Source organism: Cheilinus undulatus, linkage group 14 (genome assembly GCF_018320785.1).
Source record: "Cheilinus undulatus linkage group 14, ASM1832078v1, whole genome shotgun sequence".
Lineage (NCBI taxonomy): Eukaryota > Metazoa > Chordata > Actinopteri > Labriformes > Labridae > Cheilinus > Cheilinus undulatus.
The window spans coordinates 29,588,754-29,608,357 of record NC_054878.1 but is presented as its reverse complement, the minus strand read 5'-3'; the positions used below and the strand labels follow the sequence as shown (position 1 = coordinate 29,608,357).

At 37.3% G+C, this 19,604-nt stretch overlaps 3 protein-coding genes across 10 annotated transcripts in view; 2 read left to right on the top strand and 1 right to left on the bottom strand.

Moving 5' to 3' along the window:
• The first annotated feature begins 375 nt into the window (after positions 1-375).
• si:ch211-51e12.7 (uncharacterized protein LOC336335 homolog) lies at positions 376-10,036 on the top strand. 3 transcript variants are annotated; one of them, XM_041805910.1, is made up of 6 exons: positions 376-546; positions 3,839-3,927; positions 4,255-4,404; positions 4,514-4,657; positions 4,953-5,078; positions 9,437-10,036. In XM_041805910.1, exons 2-6 carry the CDS (start codon positions 3,839-3,841, stop codon positions 9,456-9,458), a joined length of 531 nt encoding a protein of 176 aa, XP_041661844.1. In that variant the 5' UTR covers positions 376-546; the 3' UTR covers positions 9,459-10,036. The 3 variants fall into 3 exon arrangements, with proteins under 3 accessions (XP_041661844.1, XP_041661843.1, XP_041661845.1); XM_041805909.1 differs by lacking the exon at positions 9,437-10,036 and adding an exon at positions 5,679-6,774; XM_041805911.1 differs by lacking the exons at positions 3,839-3,927; positions 9,437-10,036 and adding an exon at positions 5,679-6,774.
• Positions 10,037-12,059: 2,023 nt separating this feature from the next.
• On the bottom strand, positions 12,060-15,032 carry mrps10 (mitochondrial ribosomal protein S10). Its single transcript, XM_041805763.1, has 7 exons — positions 14,958-15,032; positions 14,713-14,765; positions 14,182-14,251; positions 13,958-14,097; positions 13,741-13,849; positions 12,525-12,614; positions 12,060-12,429 (listed from the first exon to the last, which is right to left on the bottom strand). Exons 1-7 carry the CDS (start codon positions 15,027-15,029, stop codon positions 12,349-12,351), a joined length of 615 nt encoding a protein of 204 aa, XP_041661697.1. The 5' UTR covers positions 15,030-15,032; the 3' UTR covers positions 12,060-12,348.
• A 1,106-nt stretch (positions 15,033-16,138) lies between these two features.
• Positions 16,139-19,604, top strand: part of tulp4a (TUB like protein 4a) — a 42,310-nt gene continuing 38,844 nt past the window's right edge. For 4 of the 6 annotated variants that reach the window (XR_005992830.1, XR_005992829.1, XR_005992828.1 and 1 more), the window contains exons 1-2: positions 16,139-16,182; positions 17,447-18,428. Coding sequence is in view for 3 of the 6 variants with exons in the window: in XM_041804951.1 (XP_041660885.1) it covers positions 18,177-18,428 (252 nt within the window). In the remaining 3 variants the exon portion in view is untranslated. The other 2 variants (XM_041804952.1, XM_041804953.1) reach the window with 2 other exon arrangements.

Below are 19,604 nucleotides of genomic sequence, written 5' to 3'. Positions count from 1 at the left end.
AAATGCTACCCGTTTCTCTGACTTTTATTCCCCTCAATTAAGAGGATATTAGGCGTTTTTAAACATGTTTGTACTACAAGAGAACCCCTTTAGATCCTACATTTGGTAGTTTTACGCATATTTGCAGATACACTTTGGTTTTGACGGTTAATTAGCGTTTTTATAATTTGCTAAACTTGTGGCCTGGTTACCCAATGATCCATTTTCTAGCTGAGCTGCAAATAAGAACAGTACGTCAATATTTACCTCCAATAAGAAAGCCAGAAAATCAAACGGGAACTAAATGAGCGTATCGAATGGCCAATCAGACACCGGCATTCCACCGGTGGGCGTGATCGTTAACATACTGTTTTTCTCACAAAGAAATCCCAACCTGGGCTGAGTCTAGTCTGAAGAAGCCGCCATTTCAAACGCGGAGGAGCTTAATGGGCTTATAGGAAGTTTTGTACATTTTTTTTTATTTTTTACGAATATATTTTTTATTTTCTTAGCAAATACGAAATTTATTTTAGTTTTGAATCTACCTCGCTTGCATCACCAACTCAAGTAAGTAAATCAATCTCTTCATTTCACCAAACGTTTGATAGTAACGCCCCTTTTAGACACGACCAACGTTTAATTCAAACGTGTTAATGTGCTTGTTTACTCGATTTTTCCCACATAAAAAGCCGTGTATGCGAGCTTTGAATTCCTGTTTAAAGTGTAGGGATGTTTTTTATTTACATAACACATTATTTACCGGGCAGCTCGTTTATGTTCTGCCCAAGAATTAGACGGGGCCCATCATGCACAATAGCTTAGCTAGCTAGCGGGGCTAAACATTGGCTCCTCAGTGCGTTTTATTGACTTCTAAAGCGATGCGTTTGAAGCGCATTTGTTGCGCTGGTCCCTTCTGTTCGTCTAGGGTTTACTTTTAAGAGCTCACACATCTTTGAACACAGCAGGAGCAGGATAAAAATGTTTCCATGACGCTTGACGTGCTTTAGCTCTGAAAGCTGTTGTTACTTTGAAATGGCACCGTGACATTATGTGTGAATGTGATGGCCATCACAGCCGGTACATTTGTAGTTTCATGGGTTTATGCAGCAGTGGAAATGGCTCTGCTTTATCCACCGTGTGTTTGTCCTCCATTGTATGGTATACTTTAATGTGTAAATGAAAAATAGCATAAACTACAACTGTAAAACCACAGTAGGGAGAAAGGTTAAGTGTAACCCAATATAGGAAAGATATATATTTTCCTCATACTACTTTGGGTGAATTATTTTACTCATTTAATGAATTTCCCAACAAACAAGAAATCAGTCATTTTATATTATGATGAACTAAATATTTGGTTGATTAAACAAAGGCTGAACAACAAGGAACTTGTATTTATATTTTGTTTGATATTTCGTCGCAAATTACTCTACAGAAAATTAGCACGTTAATGTTTGCATGATACAGTATACACAGAGCATCATGCAACGTGTTCTCTGTCTCATAAATGTAGCAAACTGGTATTTTGAAACACACCCAGGTTAAATAAATATTGCACCTTCTTCTATTTGAAAATTGCAGTAGGACATATTGCGATTTCATCAAAATTTCAGTTAATTGCCCAGCTATAATATGAATATGCAAATCAGAACAATATGCAAAATTGCCAAAACACGGGGTTCATCGGATAACAAATAACCCAAAACAGTCATTTCTAGTTGTTTTGGACTATAGGGTGTGCTTTAAAGAACCAAAATGTGGAATAATGTGCATGCTGATGAAGGGCTCAAAATTTAACTCTTATAGCACCGGAAATCTTTTTTCCCAAAAGTTTGGACATTGTGTTTATAAACTCGAAAATAATGTGTTAAATTTAATATAATTAGTAAAGCATAAAATATAATTAGCACCACAAAGAAGACTCCAATCAAAAAATAGAAAGAAGACAATATATCAGAAGTTGAAACTAAGAATTTAAACATTTTGGGGAAAATTATAAGCCAGTTTTAAATTTGATGCTACAGGCTTTTTTTTTTTTTTTTAATTATTTACATTTACCTTAGCACCACCATTTTGGGGTAGTGTGTTATGCTTATATTTTATAAAGATCCTTAACATTTCACCAAGAGTTTGAGTACAAGTACTTACATTTGAGTACCCAGCAATACAGAGTACAAACATGAGTACTTCTTAATACCATGACCGTTCTTAAAATTATTTTTGATGTTCATTTTATTTTGATCAGATGTTCTTCATCCCTCTACCTGACAATTTCTTGGTTCATAGTTCTAATTCTCGTCCACTATGTTCAGATATCACTAAACTGCAGACATGGCTCCAACTTTGGCTACAAACACAAATGAAGGCCAACTACATGCTTTAAAATAATACTTGGTCCAGTATCTGCTATGTTTAATGAGTATAAGTGTGAATACTTAGGGTTGGTATCTGCACTGATGCTGCTGATACCTGATACTGGGATTGCTATCTAAGCATCCCTTTTGCAGACTATTAAAAATGGTAATTTAGCCATTTTCTTGCTCCCTATTCTCATAGTTATTCTTGGATTTTTGATTATAGAGAAGCTAGTCAGTTCTCTTTCAGTTCTGTGTTTTTTAGGTGTTTGCTCCCATGACTTATGTTTCATAAGTGATCTAAAAACACAGATTAACTACATATGTTCATGGCAGCTTCCTCATTGTGCCCACCCACTTCTGTTCCTTCTCCTATATCAAAATTATTGCTAAGGAGTTCAACAGCAGTGATGTTGGCTTTAAGACTACTAATACATTTCCTACCATGAGCTCAGCCTTGCAGTTGTTTGTGCTAACTTTCAAACTTGTCACCTGCTTCAGCATAAGGCATGCACACACTCTGTCACACCCTGCGATTGAGCAATGCAGTGAATGCAACATGGAGGTTTCACATGTCAGATATCTGCTGAGTTAACTGCCATATGTCACATTATGAAAAAACAAGTATTAAATTATTTCATTGGCTATTCAATCATTAATTATCCAATTAAAAATGGAAGACTTGGGGAAGGAATGTCAGTTACTTAATAAAGGTACTGGCAGTTCTTTATTTGGATTAATAATGCAACAGTCTGTAACAATAGAGAGATTAGTCGTCAAGTAAGTCATCTGTGTAGTTTCGCATTCATCCAGGTCATGGTTATCCAAATCTTCGTTAAGGGGGCATCTGAACTTGATTGAGGTTCTTAAAGATGTTTCAGGAAGGCTTCTGGAGGAGAGACGAGTCCAGTTGCTCCCTTGATAATATTCAGAAATTAAGATGGTCAGCTAAAAGATGCCTTTCGTTTCCATTATGTAGAAATGCACCTTTTCCTGAAAAAACAAGTAGGCCTATTATGAACTACCAGTATTGCAAACTGTTTTCAATTTGTATCCCTTTGATTAAATTTACATGAGAGCTGGAATTTTGAAATCACATCTAACATCTTAAAACTAAAATGTGCTTCACAGTGTTTTCAAGACGGCTCATGTGTATAACGTGCCAAATGAGGTTTACAGGAACGACTTGAGAACAAATTTTTCTACATATTAAATACACATTTTGAAATGAGGTTACCATTTGTTAACATCATGCTTGATTACCCTATAGCTGCAGGGATCCTGCATGTTATTTCTGCATGAATTTATTTTTAAACTGGCAAAGTGCCTTATTTTTTTAGTTCAGATCAGTAATTTTGTAAATAGAACTCTTTTAAGCATTTGATTTTTCTCTCATGTTTGTATGTGGGAAGTTTAAGAGTTCTATTTTTATAAAATACAAACGCACAAAGATGTTGCCATGGTGACACAGTGCTGTATATAAATATGGACCTGCATCCTTGCAGATGGATGCAGACACAGAAGAAAAGATGACAGAAACTTCAAAAACTTCCAAGGAGGAATCTGGGAAACCAGTAATGGACAACAAAGCTAGGTTGGTCTTCTGGTTCCTAATAGTCCAGTGTTGTGTTTCTCGTCACATAATATTTTTAAGGTGAAAATAAGGAGTTGTTGCCAGCGGCCATTGTGAAATCTCTCTAATAAAAATATGCTGAGTGTTATTCTGGTCTTGTGCTGCTATTATCTTCTCTGTACGACTAAGTCTTGAATTTGGATTGTAAACAGCGCTCTGTAAATGTTACTGTTTGGATGATTTCTACATAGTTTTAAAATCAAACTGACCATAGATACAGATTAACAGGGTTAAAGCTAAACTCCCAACTTTGGCAGTTTCTTCACAATTTTACTTTTGTCTCCTCAGAGGTCGTGGGTTTAGAGGCAGAGGCAGAGGAGGCAGGATGAACCGAGGTGGCATGCGTGGTGGGCGTGGCATGATGAAAGGGTTTGGACCACCTGGAAATGAGAGGGGTCGACTGAAACATGGGCCAATGAATGGATTTGCACCCATGAGGTACTGGTATTTGAATGCACATGATATGAAGCACCCTTAATATGTGCAGTAATTCATTGTGAATGCTTTCTTGTTTTGTTAAAATGAATTTCCTGCCCTTGCCCTGCAGAGGAATGAGCAGGATGAGACCCTACCCAGATGTAAGAGGACATCGAGGCAGGCCTAGACCAATGGGCATGGGCCCACCTCCCCCTCCCCCTCCTCCCCCACCACCCCCCATGCACCTGAGAAGCCCATTCCCACCTATGCCTAGGTAACCTTCACAGAGACAAAAGATTATTGCAGAGATTGACAAAAGCCAAAGTTGTGTTTGTTGTACTAAATAGATTTATATTTGTGATTACATTAAGATGAAGCAGTACATTTTTCCTTTACTATTGAGCACGTTATCACCTGCATGTTTTTTTAAAATGTATCACCAACTTTGAGATAAAATTTGTGTTGTCCCTTAACTGAGATTACGTAAACCTAAGCAGTTTGTTTTTCCATTACTGGCTTCCTCTGACTCAAAATGTGCATAAAACCACTGTGTCGTCATTGCACTGTAGACACGGACCCCCTCCACCCCCACCTCCAGGTCATCCTAGGTTCAGAGGGCGTCCTCCACACCCCCGAGGACGTGGTATGCCACCCCCCGGACCACCACGCCACTTCAGCCCTCGTGGCCCTGCGGGGTAAGAGTTCTTTGAATATTAATTTCATGCTAACGCTTTGCATGTCACAATTCTCGGCCCTTTTCTTGCACACTTCTTAGACTTGTAGACAGTAAGCAGTTTAGACATGCTTACGTCCGTTTTATTCCTTTAAATCTCTGATACAAACACCATAAACTGCAAGCCAAAAGACTGAGGGTTGTGACGCAATGTACAGTCTTTCTGTCCCTTTTCTCCTAAGCCTCTTTATAGCTTAATCTCCTTCACTTTAAAGTGTCCTCTAGTAGTCACTTTTCTTTTAGTTTTTCTATCAAAAATAAGATACAATGTAGCTTTTTGCCCAAATAGTTCATTTTAGTACAGCAAGTTCTGAGTCAAAGATTAACTTATAAATAAAGATGAAATACACTTCTCACTTGCTTGAAAGCAGATTTTTAAATGGTGCATGAACTAATGACTTTACAAAAGATAACTTCTGTATTTTGCCATTTAAGGATACACAGTAACTGAGAGGGGATCACATCCCTGTCTTTAATACTTCAGCTGGCTGCTCTTATCAGAGTGTGCCCTCTTATGGCCAAAGCCAAGAAATCCAATGTGTGATTTTATCCTTTTACACAGCTACCACAATGGACCGGTCTCTCCTCCGCCTCACCCCCCACCTGGCAGAGGCCAGAGGTGGCCAGGGCCCCCTGGTGGCCGACGCTTTTAACACAGCCTGCCCTAAAAACAATAACAAAGCACTGTTAATGTAGAAGGGGCCTATCAGTGGTGCAGTAAACTAAATGCCCCTTAATTTTGTGTCATACATTCAAAGTCTCTGAGTATCTCCATGGCATACTCTGTGGCCAAATGTCTGCTTATTGATTTTGTCTCCTAGCAAAGAGAATATGTGAAACTGAGGAAACAACTTTAAACGATGTAAAGGCATTCTCCCATTCTGTTTTATATGTTAAAGAAACACTGTTGGTACAGCAGGAACTATTTGACATGGTTAAGAAAAAGTTTTCCTCAAAAGGGGGGGATTCTTGCTAAAATTTATCAAATGTAATGTGGTTCTTGTTAAAGTCACCCTGTGAGCCTTAAGAAATGTTCCAGATCCTTTTATAAGAGTAATAAATGGGTGACAGTGCTTATTTTAAGGTGGGGATAATTTAATAAAAGAGTGCATAACAGCCCTCAAGCACCACTCCTTTAGTTTAGCAGATCTTGGACCTCCCTAACTTTTCCTTTTGTTACATGGAAATAGTTCTGTTTTATAACCTCACCAAGCAGTGCAGCAAATATTGTTAACACATTCATATTTTTCAAGAAAAATACAATATTCCACTTGTCAAGTATTCATGAGTATTTAATTTTTTATTATATATATCATTAATGTGCAGCTATTTTAAGTTATGATTTTTGCTGTTTGGAACATTCATGGTTGTCTCCAGCAAACTTTTGTGTAATGATAAAAGGAAAAGGCATTATAAATGATTAAGATAGCAAACATATATTTAGTAGCTTTTAAAAAGGAAAGAAAATTCCATTAGCATTTTCTTCAGTTAAGGATAAGGAATTACTCTTTACTGTGTTACATTTGTTTGAAGTGTTATAAAATCTTAATTCACTGTCATTAACATAACTTTTGTGAACCTGTGAATGTGTTTTATGAAAACCGTCAATACATATGACGTAGTCGTGGAGAAAAAAATAAAATAAAATAAAAAATAAACTCAACTTCTCTTTTTTGTTCATTCACAAGCAAGCCTAAGAGTTGTCATCATCACATGCAACAAAGCTGTAATTTATGTATGAGATTGACCTGCAGTGTCACAGTAACACCTTTTAGTTTGTATTTGAAAAGTGAACTTCTCATTCATGTTAAGACTGCTGCAAAGATGCACTTCTTTTTATTGACAAGTTTAAATGAGAGCGGAGGACCATGAGCCCTGAATGAATTTAAAATGAAGTGGATTCTTGATATGTTATATATTTGTATAGTCTTTCTGAGGGCTGACAATAGGGCTCGAGAGACCTGGATAAAATGAATTTTACTTACTCAGTTACATTACTGTTAATTTTAACATGCCTGTTTGAATGGAGGACTACAAACTCATTCACTAAAAGGGAATGAAAAGTAAAGTGGTAGCATGTCTAAAAGGAGGACATCATTTTCAAAGGATAAACACTCTGATAGGACCAAGGACTTCCATTTTTTTGCTACTATAAAGAAATATTGCCAGTAATTTAAAATTCAATTATTAAAGGATTTCAGTATGTTTTTACTTGAACAATTTTTACATGTTAATATTTGTATACTGATTTAACAGCTTGTAGCATATGAAGTCACAGACACCAGTGATGAATCATCTAGTAAGGATTTTTATAAGTTGATTTTTTTTTTTTTTGTTGCACAAGACAATGTCAAAACTCTGAATTAAATTGACACCATATTAAAAGATATTTTAAAGGCTTTTCAGGCTTTTGAATGCATTATCTTTATTTTTTTTTTTAAGGATTCACTGATAAAACCACCCAGAGTATCTGTCTTATTGTCCTGATTATCTAGACAGATTATCTTTTTTTTTTTTTTTTTTTTTATTAAAATGGTACATTTCACTGTATGGACGAGATTTGGATAGTTCCTTTATTTGTAAGGAGTCATTAGGCTTAATTAAAAAGAAAAATCTATCCAGAAATGAACAAATCTCTCAACATAAATTTGGTAGATTTTTAAAATAGACATTTTGTTAAATTGTGCTCATAACGTTGCTGTGAAGAGTTTTCAACTGAAATTAGCAAAATAAAAGATTATCAGGAGTTATTAAAAAGAACATTTTATGAAGTTATTCATGAATATTTGAAATTGCCGTAGCAGCCTATGTTTACATTTTTCACAGCAAATATTTGACTGTTTGGGTATGATCTTTTTTGTATGAGAACACTGCTTACAGATGCCTAAGACAAGACTAGCAGAGAGATGAAAGGTATTACTCTATCCACAGTGAGCACCAAAACAGACAAAATCCAAGAGATCTTCACAAGTTATTAATTTATATTTGAGTTGTGCAAAGTTTAAATCTGAAGCTGCTCCTTTGGCATTGTGCATGCAGGACTGGGGAGAATCATCCTCTTCCTAAGCGAACTGGCAGTGCTGATGTATGACATAAAAGTGAGTAGATAAAACACAAACAGTTTAAATAAATGAGTATGTTTACATGATCACATTTATCACTAATGAATTATCAGAAAAACTTTTTATATGATCATGTTTTTAGTCAAACTCAAACTTTTTTTCCTTCATGCAGCCTTCACTTTTGGCATGCAGATGCATCAAGCAGTGGTCAGTCCTGGATCATTAGCTGCACAGCTACCATTAGCTGCTTTAGCTCTCCGCATCAGTTATTTAAAGTTAATCTCATGTAGTTTTATCACTTAGCATTATAATAAGCAAGTCTACATGATTTCCAGCTGCAGTGAATCTATTCTATACCTATTCTATGCTTGTAAACCCTACAATGACCATTTTCATCAACACCAATTATTTCACCATTTCTGCATTTCCTCCCAAGGAGATGAACATCCTCCTTTCGTAGAGTATTAAATTCATTTTAGATTAAAAAAAAAACTGCTTACCAATATCCTTGCTGCAGCTTGCCATTTGGTATTTCTTTGTCTTCTTCCGCTCACATATTTTTGTCATGTACAGATGCATTAGAACAAAAGAAACCATATTACACAATATACACGCGCTTAATAAGACAGATCAATACAAGGCAAAGCATTGTTAAGATATCCAATTTTTCATAATCAGATAATGGTCTTTATCTGATAAATCATCAGATTGTACTGTTTGTTTACATAACTACTTGAGTCATCAGGTGACTCCAGAAAATCAGTAATGATCAGTGTATGATGTACATGTAAACGTACTCATTGTCATATGGAATAGATCCATAAGCTGGAGTTTGCATCAGATTGGTGCACCCTTATCAATTTTCATAACCTGATGCTTCGAACTTACTACATATGTAAGTAAAAACAAAGCTCTGCTGTAATGCAAAAGTTAAGTCCCATAAAGAGGCATTTATTCTGAACACTTTGTGAAGTGCTTGCACAAAAAGGAAATTGTCTATACTTGTGAGTAAAAGAGCCTCTATCTTCCCAGCTAAAAATACTCCACAGAATACTCATACATGGCTGCAGACTTGACAGCTAGCCTCTTGTATAAACTAGCCAGAGACGGGTGTTGCCCTCTTTCTCTCTCTCCTCTGTCTGTCTTTCTTTTCAGCACTTTCAATACATTTTGCTGCCTTTTCAGTCTCTGCAGTCCCTTCTTGTTCTGTCCCTTCTTTGGTTGATTGTAACAGACTGACTGTTGTTGTCTCCTGAAGGGGGGGCACACAGTACAGTTAACCTCCCAGGCTGCAGGAACCCAGGCCCTCCCTCACATCTCTCCCCTCCTTCACCAGTGGTGTGACACCTGAGGTCCTAGACTTCACTTGAAAAGGTGAGCCTCCTCTTGTGTCTTAAATCCCTAGACCCCTCCCTCTCTGATGCCTGGAGAATTTCTGTCTTTCAGGATGGAAGGAGGCGAAAAACAGGCCACTGCAGGTAAACAAGTTATGGTACTTAAACTTTTAATAATTCCCAGATAAGCTTTTTTATTTGAATAATACCAGACATTAAGTGAAACTTGGGTAGGTAGCAGGAATGTGCTGAAATATACAGTTAAAGACATTTTCATAAACCAATATTTTACAACATATGATTTCATAAAGATATTTTAACAATGACCCAGAAAGCAGAGGGTAAGAATGAGCATTAATACAAAGGATTGCTTAATTCAATTTTTCTACTGTAGATTCTAACAGGGTCATTACTGCTGTATTATATATGGATGGTATTGTGTAGTTTGTAGGGTTAAAGCTGCAGTATGTAACGTCATTAAAATGTCAGCAAATGCATTTTATTATTGCATGTCACCAACAATATTAAACATGTTTCCTTAAATAAATGTGTCTGATTTGTGAATGTGTGTGCTCCACTTGTATTTAATTCCCTTTTAAAAATATTATCAGGTCTGAATAAAACAACCAGTCATGGTTAGCTTTGCACATGACAAGCCAACCAGAGTGACTGTGTGTGGAGAATGTCTGGGTTGCTTGGAAGTAATTAAGTTGATTGTTGCATAATCTGGCTCTCTATTGGTTTATTCATGACCCTATAAAAAAAAGTAAAGCCCAGTTCAGAGGAAACACAGAGTTGAAACTTGCAACTGCTTGCAACAAGCCTCTCTGCAATGATCTGAAAGCCTGTCAGTTCACACTAATGAAACTGGGGGTGTGAGTCCATCATTTATGTGCTTCAGCACAAAAGCCAGGAAGCTTGAGGCTGGAGATAATCCATCTTTTGCCAATTTCTGTCATTGCCACAGCAGCTGGGTCATTTAAAGAGCTGTCTCTAATGAAAAGAGTGAACCCAAACTAAAGAAAGCACAGCAGGCAGGCTATAACCACTGATAAACAAATACTTTTTTCAAACTTTTTGCCCAAGGCACACTTGAGACCAAGCCTAAACCTCAAGGCACACTAATTCTATGCAGAAATAACCCCTTTAATTTTTACAATAGTATCGTCAGTTGTATAGTTACAGTAATGATGTATGAATGTACATTTCCAGCCTTAGAAATGTAACCCATTTCTAAGGCTGGGCTTGAGATGCTGATTGGCTGTAGAGATAGGAACATGCCAATTGATGGCCAATCAGTATCCTGTAGTTTTCTGAAACAGTCTTGATGCATCGCAGATCTTCAGTCTGAACTGGGCTCAATAAATTTACGTCGTAATACCTGGGTAAAAACACCACACAAGGTGAGTTTCATATTTACTACCTGCCTACTTTAAAACTATGCCATTTAATGAAATGCTTTAAGAAGCACAAAGAACTTGATAATATTCTGACAGCATCAGAGCGGAGTTTGACTCAGTGCACTGAACCAGCCTGCTTTACAAAAAAAGGCAACAGGGCACACTATCATCAGCTGATAGTTATAAGAATCAAATTGCCTGTTACTTGTTAGACCCAAACAAGCTTTTATACATAAAAGTCAACCATCAACAGGTCTGTAAGCCATGCAGGTTCAAATGAAAAACATCATGGGTATTAGAAACAACTATCGAAGTTTTTTCTGCTGTGAACTTAAAGGAACAGGAATTGTCATAAACTTTAAACTCGGTGTGTAATTACTATAAATGTTTATTCCACTGGAAAGTAATATAACGCTTGTTATACTCATTCTCCAAACACGCTGTGTTTCAACTCGCTCTAAAAAGATTTTCGGAGACATGCTAAATTTTTGCTGTCAGTGAATTAATTCTGCTACAAAATGCTGTTGTGCACTGAATAAACGAAGTGTAAAAACTAGGAATGATACTTGTCAGGCTTTATTTACTCTGTTAGGTGTACTGAACAGGTTAAGGATTTCATATTTACTGAATTTTGTCAACAAAGGAAGGTAAATGTCTGAATAGTGGAGGTGTATTTCTAGATTCTGCAGGGAAGAAATAAATCCATACTGAAATTCAAGCCCCTCAGTTGTTTATAGACAGTAAAATTTTAAACTGTAGAAACCTGTTGATGTTTAACAGAACTCATGAGCATTATGGGAGATGAAATGGATTAAACTCTATAACCTGTCAGTGATTTACCTCTTAAGACAGCTTATAAAAAGGAACCTTCTGTGACATGTTGACTTCATTAGAATAACTGAGTATTTAAGATGTATGCTATACAAAAAACTGCTAGATTTCTACATCTGAATTTTACACAAAAAAAAAAAAGTTTCCTTTTAAGTATGGCTAGAGAGAAAGGTGTCAATAATGGTGCATAATTATTAAGTCATTGCATATATATCTACCTACCGAGGAACAATCCAAAACCACTGTAACAAGTAGAACAATGACATTGTATTTTATATGGAAGAAAACTTAATAAGAGAGCTAAAAAAGACTGATGTAGAGTTGTCAATGAAAAAAAAGATTATTTATTGCAAAAAAAAAAGAATACCATTCAACACCGTTTTTTACAGTAAAGACTGAAAATACAATAGTAAATAAAATAACAGTTATAATGGACAGTTATTCTTATTGTTTGCCATTTTTTACCGTGGTGTTTGACTTTATATTGGTCATCTAAATCTGTATTATCAGCCATTCAAAACTTAATTACAGCTGTATGTAAAGATGGCATTTTTCATATTGCATTTCACAAACTGTATCACTGATGTCTGAGAAGAACTAAATCATCACTGGTTGGGCTTATCATCTGTGGGGTCCTCCTTCCACATGGGTTCATGGATGTGATCTGGAACCTTCTCCATGGCAGTCTGGGGACAATAACAGTAAAAATATGTATTACTTAGAATCAGGTCACTGGAACGTACAACCAAAAGACGCAGGTGGGACTGTTGCTGTTGCCTACCTTCTGCACTTCCATAGCTACACCTTCAGGGAGGTTTCTCTGGACATATTCGAGGAAGACCTGTGCTGTGGAGCCGGTAAGATGAGACAGCTACGAAACAGAAACACACAGTATCTTAGAGGCTTGATCAAACCTAACTTTTTCAGTCTGGAACCCCCAAAATAGCTAGTGGAGACTGAATCGCTACTGTCTCTGCAATTGGTTAAAGCATACCATGTTGCACATAGCTGTGTGAGCTAGAAAAGAGGCCTTTCCCACACTGGCATATGAACAATATAAAGGAACACAACATCCTAAAAACACCATTTAACAAAATAATTCATTATGAGGCTTTATGAAGGTTTAAAGTGTCTACAGACTGAAGCACTGAGTGGGCACACTGAATTAAAAACAGGTGATGTCAGTGCATGTCTTTCCAAAAGCAGCGGACTTCTACATTGTTTCTGTCATTTGAAAACTTACATTTAAGGGTTTTTTAACATGACTTTAATTTGAGCACAAATTCAACCAAATGACTATGGTTTCATTTTCAACTGAACTATTTTCATGTGAATATATTTGTAATTCAAGGTCAAATGTGACACTTTTTTTTTTTTTGAGGGGTAACCTCGCAACCTCTCTGTGTATTTAGAGGTTACACCCCTTGTTTGGGAACCACAGCCCCAACCAACATAATATAAAAAATGCTTAAAAGCTAAATATTAAATATTTTTAAGTATGCTGGTGCAACACTGAAAATCTATTTTTGCTCCTAATCAGAAGGGTTAAAAAGGGTTTCAAGGGGAGGTGCACTAACAAAAAAATGGTAAGCAACAAATGCATTCTATTTAAAAGCACTAACCATGTTCAGTCCAATACATGGCTTCAGCCATACCATACGGTCAAACCTGCACCTTGATTGCTGCTTTCATTATTTCTTTGTTACAGTTTAATAAATGCTTTTCCATAAACAGCATATCTTTTAATTGTATATTTAGTCTTCTAACCCTGTGTTGGACATGCACAGCGACTTTTATTGCGCACCCTGTGTAATAACAATAAAGGTGATTCTGAATTTTTCTGAATCTGAAGATCACAAATGCAGTTTGAAGTTTCTAATATAGTTCCTGAATGCAATAAAAACTCCTTGGACAATGTAGATTTGAGTGAAAAGAGGTCTGCCTTTTTTCCAACAAATTTCTGTTTAAAGGTTGGTGGCCTGATTCAGACTCATCACCTCAATGCAGCGGTAGTGTGTCCTCATCTCATACTGGACCCTGTGTTTTTTGAAGATGTGAACTGACTTCAGGAGTGTAAGCCTCTCAATGTCCTTGGGAGGTTCATAACTGAAACACAGAAAAAAATATAAGTACTCTCATTGATGAGAAAGATGTATAAATATAAATGCCGTAGCTGGCATTGCTTCTGAAATGTAAAGTAGCCTGGCTACTCACACTTTGTTGATCTTGATGCCAAGTTCTTTGGCTGCCATTGTGGCAAAGAACTCGTAGCTATCCAACACGGCCCGGTCATGTCCTTTGACAAACAGTGACACCCTCTGAAACAGTGTGTCTGGCTCCTCTGTGACAGTTATCTGGAAGAAATCATATGTAAGCACATTTCTGAGCAAGAGCTTCTTTTGATTTAATATCAGGACATAAGTAAATTGAGAACTCACTGATGACGGTGTGGATAAAAACACTGTTGCTGTGTGGAAAGAAGCACTGGACTTTACAGGGAGATGGGACCTGCAAAGATGGAGTAAAATGTTGTCAGTGTCAGCACAGATTTCATCTCTGACTTTACAAAAAAGTAAACATCATATACAGTAGCAGTTCTTCTCATTTCAGCTCCTAACCCAACCTAATGGTCAAAAGAAATAACATCAATACCACTTCAATAATTTAGAGATCACTTGCAACCACTCTAGAAAAAAACAAAACGCCAGTTATGACTGCAATAATTCTGCATTTAATCAATTAAAAATGTACAGCACTTTTTATAGCGCCAGTATAATTATTGTATGTGGAATAAAATATTTCCAGGATGTGATATAATTTTTACTAAGTATAAACATGTACAAAACTGCCCACAAAACAATCGAAACATTAATAATTTTCACTTGAATATTACATTTCAAAAGAGTTGTTGTAAAAGCATGCGATGGTGTTTAGTAGTTTTCAGTGCAGAGGAAAACAATGTTGCCTACCTGATGACATTACATTTCCGGTGAGCTGAACACGCACCTGAAGCTCTCGGCCCCTGTAAAGAAATTAATAGAGGTACATGAATAAACATTTGGCAGTTGTGTTTATCGTACAATTATCGTGCCACCCCTGTCATCAGTCATCCAATAGCGATATTTTCTAAACAGTAAGATAACTTCCTCCTGACTGATAGAGTCACGATGGACAATCATTCAAAATGTTGCAAAAAACACAAAGGTTACTGTACCAAATATGAGAAACTACTAAATATCCTTGCCAAAGAACACAGTTCACGTCTGAGAGACATGGAGGACGCCATTTTTTTTTTTTTTTTTTTTTTTTTTTTTTAGCGAAGGTGGAACTCTAGGAAAATATCAAACCCAGTGCTGCCCTCGTGTGTACCGGAGGGTGAACAACTGCTGCACTTGATCCGCCAGCTGTGAGAACCGATCACAAAGCATGATCTTTAAAGATCTCACCACATTATACTGACCATTTGTATGTGGAAGTGTTGCACACTCCAAAATACATTTATAACTAATTGAGTGAATATCTCTTTCGCATAATAAGCCATAGTGTTATAATGCTAGTTGACCAAAATTCACTTCAACGCTATGTGTAAAGGAAATGAAACATACACTCATCTGTGTATCTTAATACCAGGGTCATGATAGGATTTTTACCATTTTTACAGATACCCAATATTTTTGTGAAGACCGAAACAATTTAAAAGAAATCTATTTGATATCTTAAATAAATCAAATTAAACTGACCTATTTTCCCACTTTCTTTAAGAATGTAATAGGTGGTTTGGGGTGGGGGTTTTTTAACGTTGGTCTTTTGTGGATTGTGCCATCTGTACAAATAGCTATTTCAACACATAAGTTTTTCAAATACATTAAAAATGTCCTTGTAAGTTTTTTATTTATTATAGAGCCTTATGTTGGCACATTTGATCGAAATTATAAATCTGATAACCCGTTTACCACTTAAAATAATCTTGAGTGGTAAATTTTATCAAGCATTGCAAAAACTACCTTTATATTAGTTAAATTTAAATTAAAAACAGAGTAGCATGACCAGTCGCGTACAAGTTTGTTATGTGTGTACCATGGTAGTTACACTATAATACCACTATGGTACAATACCTGAGTAAATTTGACGAGATCATGCACCATGATACTGTCAAAAATGCCATGGTGTTTGTACCATGGTAGTACCATGGTAAACTCTGCATACCATTTTATTGTAAAGGCAAACCAGTGATAACAGTTCTTATGGTCTGACATGAAGAACATGTCATTTGATCCACATGCTAAAGAAAATAGTTAAAACTTCTCAGTTTATTGATATGAACTGAAATAACTTAATTGGTCTGAATCACGTGCCTGTCACGTGACACAGCTGTCGGGCCCTGCCAGTGCTCAGAAGCAGGCTGCAGGCGGAGGGAGCAGCAGCAGTACACAGACGAGGTAAGCGTTCCCTGACCATTGATGGCTCTCCGGCTTTGTTGACGACAGGTCTGATATTTTTCTGCCTAGTTGTCCGCCTCACTGTCGGCGTGGGGTTATTTAATATAGCTACATGCTAATAATTTTACAAAACGTAAGGATAAACTGTTGGCTAGCTGTTAGCTGTAGCCTTAGCGACGAGTGCCAGCGGCGGATGGACTGAGCCAGTATCCGCTGATGGTGGTTCGGGTTCAGCTAGTTAGCTGGTCGGTTAGCCGGTTAGCTTCTTCGGTCTGTTTTGTTGTGGACAGGACAGCAGGCACAGAAAGCGTTCTTTGCGGGCTTGGGCTTCTCGTTTTAGCATTTTTTTCTCACAACGAAGAAAAAGAGGAGAGCTTAATCCCACAACTGACATGTTTTGATCTGTAAGGTTCTCATAGCTTGGTATCTGTATCCAGCATCCAGGATCTAGCTAGATGGAGCTAGCTGGCAGCTCACGGTGATGAGGTTTTTGGCATCATCTCACGAGCTTCGACAGTACTTCAGTGTCAGTTAGAGCCGTTAGTGTCGAAATAACACCGTTTTATTTTAAGATGAATGCAGCCACATTTATTTCGCTGGAGGTAGCTATGTGATGGTAACTCTCCCGTGTTTAAGTTACTGTTGTTTGAAAAGCTGTAGAGATTTGTTTGTGTCGTGATGACAGTTGGTTCTATCTAAATGTCGTTTATTTTTATATAGAACTGTTATCCTTTTTGTCTTTTTTTTCGATCAGTTGACAACCAGTACCATCACGATCTGTTGGTAGTCACTGGGTCCGTCTGCCTTAGCGGATTTTCTTTGATTTTATTAGAAAATGATTTTAGATTTTTTTTTTTTTTGTTGATGTTTACACACCGATTCTCCTTCGTTGTTGTTTATAGGACGTTTACCACGAATGGCCTCATGGGTACATTTATGAAACGAAATATGGTTAAAATGATACATGGTGCTTTTCAATAATTCAACAATTAGTTAATATCCTTCCGCTGAGCAGGATAGTCCTAAAGTGATTTCTCAGGGAGACATTAGCACCAGTAAATGAGTGGTAATTTTAGGCTAGCGCATTAATATTTAAATTAACGACAGTGGGCGGCAGTTGAGTGCTTTTAGCACTTTTACTCTCCTTGTACCACTCTGCTGGTCTGGCTTATCAGACGTTTTCTTTTAAAGCTGACGTTTGTTCATGTGGTGACATTTCCTGCGTGGTAATGACATGCTCTTTTTCATTATTATCACCAAGCAGCAGTCCTCCATGGGATCCCCGCAGCGGCTTGTAAAGGCAGACTGGCTGACGTGATGACGTTACCGGGAGCAGCGGCTCTCCTGCTGGCTCACAGCTGATGGAGAGGAGTCCCTGCTCCTCCTCTCACACAGACGGCCGGGGTCATATGAGGAGGACGCGGAGCCCAGAAATGATACTCTGAACTGGACAAAGACATTACCCGCATCAGCTGGAAGCACTGGGAAGCATTGAATGGAATGGATGCCTTGCTTGTTGATGAGTCTACAAGATAGAGATAGCTGGTTTCGTGGATGTTTATTTTCAACCAGCTGACATGAGTCTTGGATCTGCCACGAGGTATTTCTGATATTTATCCGGTACTCTCATCTGTTGCCTTGTCATTGAAACATCATCAACGAGGTAATTAACTGATCAAAAACATCAAAATGACTTGAATGAGTGCCTTTTTGTTGTGTACGCTGCCCACTGGCTATATGACCCCCTACCCAGCAATGTTTAAGTCCACAGTTTTGCGACCTCAATTTTTCCCCCAGCTTTATTACTGCAAATAACCCAGTGAAAGCGCAAGTACTATGCACCGTAGTCGCTGTCTCCCACCAGTCATAGAACCAGTAACCTCAGCGGAGGAGAGGCGCTCATAACGGTACCCCTCTAAAAAACCTCCGGCACCTCCTCTTGGTGGATTATATTTTAGCTTTATATCCCCGGGGGTGTGAAGAGTGCTGCAGGGATGTTCGCCGCCGTGGAGCATGGCCCGGTCCTCTGCAGCGACTCCAACATCCTGTGCCTGTCCTGGAAGGGCCGTGTGCCCAAGAGCGAGAAGGAAAAGCCAGTGTGCAGGAAGCGTTACTACGAGGAGGGCTGGCTCGCTACCGGGAACGGGAGAGGAGTTGTCGGGGTCACGTTCACGTCCAGCCATTGTAGACGGGATCGACCCACCCCGCAGAGAGTCAACTTTAACCTCAGAGGGCACAACAGCGAGGTAAGCGGATTTAAATGGCAAAACATGAACCATTCTTATTAAAGCAGGAATGGGGTTGTGTAGTGAAATTATCAGGAAAATATTTGTTTTAAGAAACGTTTAAGATGAAATCTGGGATCTTGATATTTACGTTAATACGTGTGTAAAGTGATGTTCCTACTGAAGAGCACCTTATACTATTTTATTTTCTAAGATTTTCATTGGAAAATTAAAATCATTATTTTGAATATATTTCTTAATAATGAATAAATCAGAATACAAATAATACTGATGCATAAATAAGGGGTGTTAATCACCAGTTTCATCCCGATAGGATATATATATTTTGGACAACTATACGATATTTTCCAATATCACAAAATCTGCCACGGTACGATTTTGATTCGATTTGATATAGGGGCCTATAAACGATATCTGGTGATTTTATGCAAAAAATTTCTCACAGTTACAGAATAAAACAATTTTCTGCAGTTAAATTAGTGACAGGTCTCTGTATTTGATAAAAATATCTTTTTAACAAAAACAACAAAGACATGCTTACCTTTCAACTAGGAACACAACTATGCACATTTGTGTTAAAACATGCTGATTTAACACGGCAAACATTTTTGGTACCAAACATTTTTATTTCCTCATATCCTCAGATCACTCTAAAGCACCAATATGGACTTTTTCTGCAACCCTTTATAATAATGATCAAAATGTTTGGCCTGTGTTCCCATCTTAGATTTTTTTCTTAAACTTATTACACCCATGTGGACTTCAACATATATTTCTGCTCTTTATCAGCCATTCATACTTTACACAGGGGTCTATTAATGTGGCAGATAGTTCATTTTTGTAGTTTATCCACCTTATGAGATTTAAATGAGGTTAAATATGTGGTATTTGATGTTAAATAATGATTCTTTATTATTTATTGCGACCTTGATTTTAATAAATGAAAAGGTTAGACAGTAGACTAGAGCAAAGTTTTATTATAAAGGTGCTCCTGTGATGTGCAGCTTCATAACAAGAGAGAGGGGGTGGGGGGTATGAAGAGAACAGGTGTCCTGCTCGAACAGGTTAAGTTTGGACAGCTTATGTTTTCATTATAAATTTGACATGAGTCAGTGACATAAATACGTGTTTTAAAAGAGATATGCAGCAGCAGATTTTTCCCTCTCTGTATGTCTG

Excerpts from the sequence above, each read along its gene's own strand:
- mrps10 (XM_041805763.1), bottom strand. The coding sequence starts at position 15,029 with ATGGCGTCCTCCATGTCTCTCAGACGTGAACTGTGTTCTTTGGCAAGG. Across the intron at positions 14,766-14,957 it reads TTAGTAGTTTCTCATATTTG|GGGCCGAGAGCTTCAGGTGC; the intron begins GTACAGTAACCT and ends ATTTCTTTACAG. Across the intron at positions 13,850-13,957 it reads GGCATCAAGATCAACAAAGT|TTATGAACCTCCCAAGGACA; the intron begins GTGAGTAGCCAG and ends TCTGTGTTTCAG.
- si:ch211-51e12.7 (XM_041805909.1), top strand. The coding sequence starts at position 3,839 with ATGGATGCAGACACAGAAGAAAAGATGACAGAAACTTCAAAAACTTCC. Across the intron at positions 4,405-4,513 it reads AATGGATTTGCACCCATGAG|AGGAATGAGCAGGATGAGAC; the intron begins GTACTGGTATTT and ends CTTGCCCTGCAG. Across the intron at positions 5,079-5,678 it reads AGCCCTCGTGGCCCTGCGGG|CTACCACAATGGACCGGTCT; the intron begins GTAAGAGTTCTT and ends CCTTTTACACAG.